Source organism: Hippocampus comes, unplaced genomic scaffold, assembly GCF_001891065.2.
Source record: "Hippocampus comes isolate QL1 unplaced genomic scaffold, H_comes_QL1_v1.1 scaffold309, whole genome shotgun sequence".
Lineage (NCBI taxonomy): Eukaryota > Metazoa > Chordata > Actinopteri > Syngnathiformes > Syngnathidae > Hippocampus > Hippocampus comes.
In genome coordinates, this window is record NW_017805838.1 from 11,053 (window position 1) to 15,300 (window position 4,248).

The 4,248-nt window shown below is 39.8% G+C and overlaps 1 protein-coding gene across 1 annotated transcript in view; it reads right to left on the bottom strand.

Moving 5' to 3' along the window:
* Nucleotides 1-4,248, bottom strand: part of LOC109526560 (tectonic-1-like) — a 12,876-nt gene that overhangs the window by 2,050 nt on the left and 6,578 nt on the right. Inside the window, exon 2 of the mRNA XM_019887903.1 lies at nucleotides 3,488-3,605. Within this exon, the coding sequence (XP_019743462.1) occupies nucleotides 3,488-3,605 (118 nt within the window). The remainder of the gene's footprint in view (nucleotides 1-3,487; nucleotides 3,606-4,248) is intronic.

Below are 4,248 nucleotides of genomic sequence, written 5' to 3' on the forward strand. Positions count from 1 at the left end.
ACACACAAACAAAAATTGCAGCACTTACTAGTGAGATGACTTTTTTTTTTTGGGTGTTTTTTTCATTTTTATTATACATGCATTGGTGTAAATATGCTAATTACAATGTATATTTTCAAAAACTAAGTACAGTTCAAAGGTCAGTATTTCAGGGCGTAACCAGAGGCATCAGCAGACCCCTTTTACTGGAGCAGGTGCCCCGATATTAATGAGCAATTCCCCAGGTGCGGACTACCATTAGACTGACTGGAACGTTACAGTGAGAGGGAAATTAAAAAAAAAAAAAAAAGAAAAAAACTTACTACTCAGCTGTTAATATGCCAGACACCTGCGGTGTTTCCCTAAATTTATCAGTATGCGACCTACTTGTGACGGATACTCCCTCCGATGTGCATTACTCACAAAAAAGTTGGGATATTTGGCTTGCAGGTGAAATTTCAGGACGGGCCTAATACAGTATAGTTAACATAAATCACCGAGGGAGCTACACATGGATGCAAACGAAAAACTAAAACAAACTAAAACAATTCATTTAGATGAAAATAAAGTAAAATAATTGGGCACACATAACTCAAAACAATTTTAACATACATTTTAAGACATTAAATATGTATATGTGTCACGTTGCGAGCGAAGCGGAAAGGAACACGCTTCATTCGCAACAAAATTGAAATATAGGATTCCCGAAACAGCAGACACCAACAAGAACTCCGTACGAAAATAATATTTATTAACAAAAACCGCACCGCCGAAAATAGACAACAGAAAACGCTGGTCAAAACGAGTACCAGGAAAACATGCAAAAACCCAATAACAAAAAACGCTCGCACTAAGGCAACGGAGAAAAACAAGCTCGAATACAATTACACACGACGAAAAGACTACACCAAAAAGAGCCGACGAATCTAACTAGCGCACTAAGACTAATACGAGAGGCAAAAAACCGACACACGGGCAAAGCAGTGGCACGGCAAGCAATTGTCCGGCAAGTGAGAGTCAGAAAGACAGCCCTAATAAAGCAGGTGCTTAGTGACCAATAGGTAGCAGGTGTGCAGCCAGCAAGAATGCACCGCCTGCCACCTACTGTCCAAAACGGAACATGATAATATAAACATGAAAATGTTCAATATTATCTGCTGACAAAAAAATGCAAAAGGGTACAATGATTATCCTGACTAAACCTAGACTGAAATGTCAAATTTTGTTTGTTTTATTTTGTTTGACTAAAACTAGACAAATAAAAAGTTTTCTTGGACTAAAGTTAAGACAAAATTAATCCAGTTATATTCGACTATAGCTTAACTCAATAAAAACGGGTTGAGGTTGACTAAATGTGCTAAAAACCTAACAAGTGCGAGTGAAATTGGACAAAACTCAGGTCAAAATTGGATGGCGGCCGCCTCCAGCTAATTTTTGCCGGCGCCAGCCAGATCGATTGATATCACTCAACACAGCGTAAAGCTCCAGCGGTGTTGATTGAGTGATGAATGTCCCTCTGCGGAAGCTTCGTATTTTAACTGCAGTGGCAGCGCTGCACCACGATGGAGACACTACACTACATCAACAGCAAGGCACTGTACACTTTATTTATGCTTTTAACAGTCTCGACAAACACAGACACGTCTGCGTATGACTCCGTGCCTTCTTTCTTCTTGTTCGACTCGAGAGGTGTTCAAAGACAGCCTCAGAAAAACAGAAATTAACGATCACTTCACTGACACTAATAAAAGCGAAAATAATGCACCAAAACAAAAAAAAAATCAAGCAAGGAAATGACAAAATAAATTCTATGGGGGTGTTTGTGAACACAAAACAAAGGAATGAATAACAAACAATTCTGAGACAGTCCAGCCTCCTACATACATACAGCATGTGTTTCCTTCACTGTAAGTTTTATAGAAGGCTTTTATTTTTTTGCGGCTCCAGGCATATTTGTTTTTTGTTTTGTTTTGTCCTATATGGCTCTTTCAACATTTTGGGTTGCCGACCCCTGGGTTAGCGCATTGGCCTCGCAGTGCAGAGATGCAGCGTTCGATTCCGACTCTGACCTCTCTGTGGGGCGTTACCATGTTCTCACCGGTACTCCGGTTTTCTCCCACGTTCCAAAACCCTGCGTGGCAGGTTAATGGAACAATCTAGATTGTCCCTAGGTGTGAGTGTGAGCGCGGATGGTTGTTTGTCGTTGTGTGGCTATGATTGGCTTGCAACCACTTCGGGGTGTACCCTGCCTGCAGCTGGGATAGGCTCCAGATGGTTGTTCATCTATGTTTGCCCTGGCTAGCAACCAGCTCAGGCAGTATTATCTCTCACCACCACTGCCTGAAGACAGCTAGGATAGGCTCCAGCACACCCCGCGACCCTTGTGAGGATAAGCGGATCAGAAAATGGATGGATGGATGTTCTCAGAGTGGGTTAAACAGATTTCCCCATATTTCCCCAGAAGACGGTTTAGGTTTCATGAGGTTGTAGCACAAAGTTTGTATATTTTCGCGAAAAGCTTTTGCCATCAAACATGCTGTTCGCCAGGAAAATTACACTATTTTTGAGAGTCTAAACATACACCTAAACCTAACACCTAACCTGTGAGACTTTACAAACATGTTGGCCTCACAACAGCATCAATATTTTATTTGGTTCTTGTGAGATTTAAAAAAAAAATGGTTCAACAACACCCCCTTCAAATTTTTAGCAAAGCAGCACTAGTTGAGGTGTCACAAAGATCAACAAAGGTTTTGAGGTGTATGTGACAGCCCAAGATCAACAAAAAAAGTCACTTGGAGACATATGCTAAAACTAAGAGGAAGTCTGCCATTTTTAATTTTCTTCAGGCTCGTGTTTGGCCTTTTGTAAAGGTCACATTTTAAAAAAACCTTCAGCAACAGGTTTTATCCAATTCTATGATTGTATTCTACACATTAATTCTTTGATTATAACATTTTTTTAAAGATCAAGAGAAGGCATAATATATGTCACGATTAAAATTTCAATCGTCCATTCCTAAATAGTAGAGCAGTGATGCACAAGCTTTTTTCCACCTCGTGGTTCATGTTCCGACTGATATTTTGTGGATTGGCAACCATCCGTTACATTTCTGTCATCTAAAAGCTCCACCACAGAAGATTGTATTTATGGTTTTTAAATCTATTTCTATGGCCCACAAACCGGTACCGGGCTGGGGACTGATGTTTGGAGCACCACTGAATTAGTGGGCTTGTGCCTCACAATTCTCCTGCACATGACCAAACCATAGCATTTGTAGAGACAGTGTGCACAATGGCAATCAGCAGATGATTTATTCACAAATTTCAGTAAATTTGTTTTTGCCAAAATATTATAAAGCAGGTTGCCCTTCATATACAGCAGTACACAAGACGTAGCTCTCAGATTAAAAAGGATGGTCAAAAAGGCTGGTGTGGAATGTAGCAACCCAGCATTAGTTAAATATTCACTCCCACCCACACCCCCACAAACGTGTGCGGACACTTGCCTGATGGTGTGCATTGAGCAGCCAGTGAACAGAGCCATCTCCTGACGACATTCTCTGTCGCAGCAGCAGTTGATGTCGCAGAGACCCTCGTGCTCATCACAGGAACACACATTGCCAACTAGCAGGTATAAGGTAGAAACATGTTATACCCATAAAACTATGCTGAATGAAGTGCACTGTACTTTCGAAAAAATTTATAAAATTAAATAACTGGTTCACATTGTCATTTGATATACACTGCGCACGGTAATGGTATTTTTTTCATGCAACAAAACTTTACAATTACTGTCCAGTGAAATAAAACGCAACTTGACAAGGAAATAAGCACTAGTCTTTCATGACTGCGGTCAAGCCAGCCTCCACTCGCAAAATTGAAGTCAAATGAGCCGCCACTGCGATTGTTAGTGCTCTGCATTACGGTAATCTGCCGCCAGCGAGTGGCGTTAGCCACCTTCAAAATAAAAGCGACTCCACGAATGCATAAACGTCATTTGTTTGGGTTAAAAGAAATTAATAAAAATATAAAATAAGTACTTTATTGTTTTATTGTTTATTGAACATATAGAACATACAATACAATCACAGATTGACAAAAGTGAAGGTAAGTAAAAATTATAAAAAGAAAAATAAAGACAGACATTCTCACAGTTTTATGTTCAAAGGAGTAGGAAGAAGTAAATAACTTATCTAAAATCTACATATCATCAAATACTTTTACCCTTATGTGTACTGTACTTATCGATTTATACACCTTTCGGTTT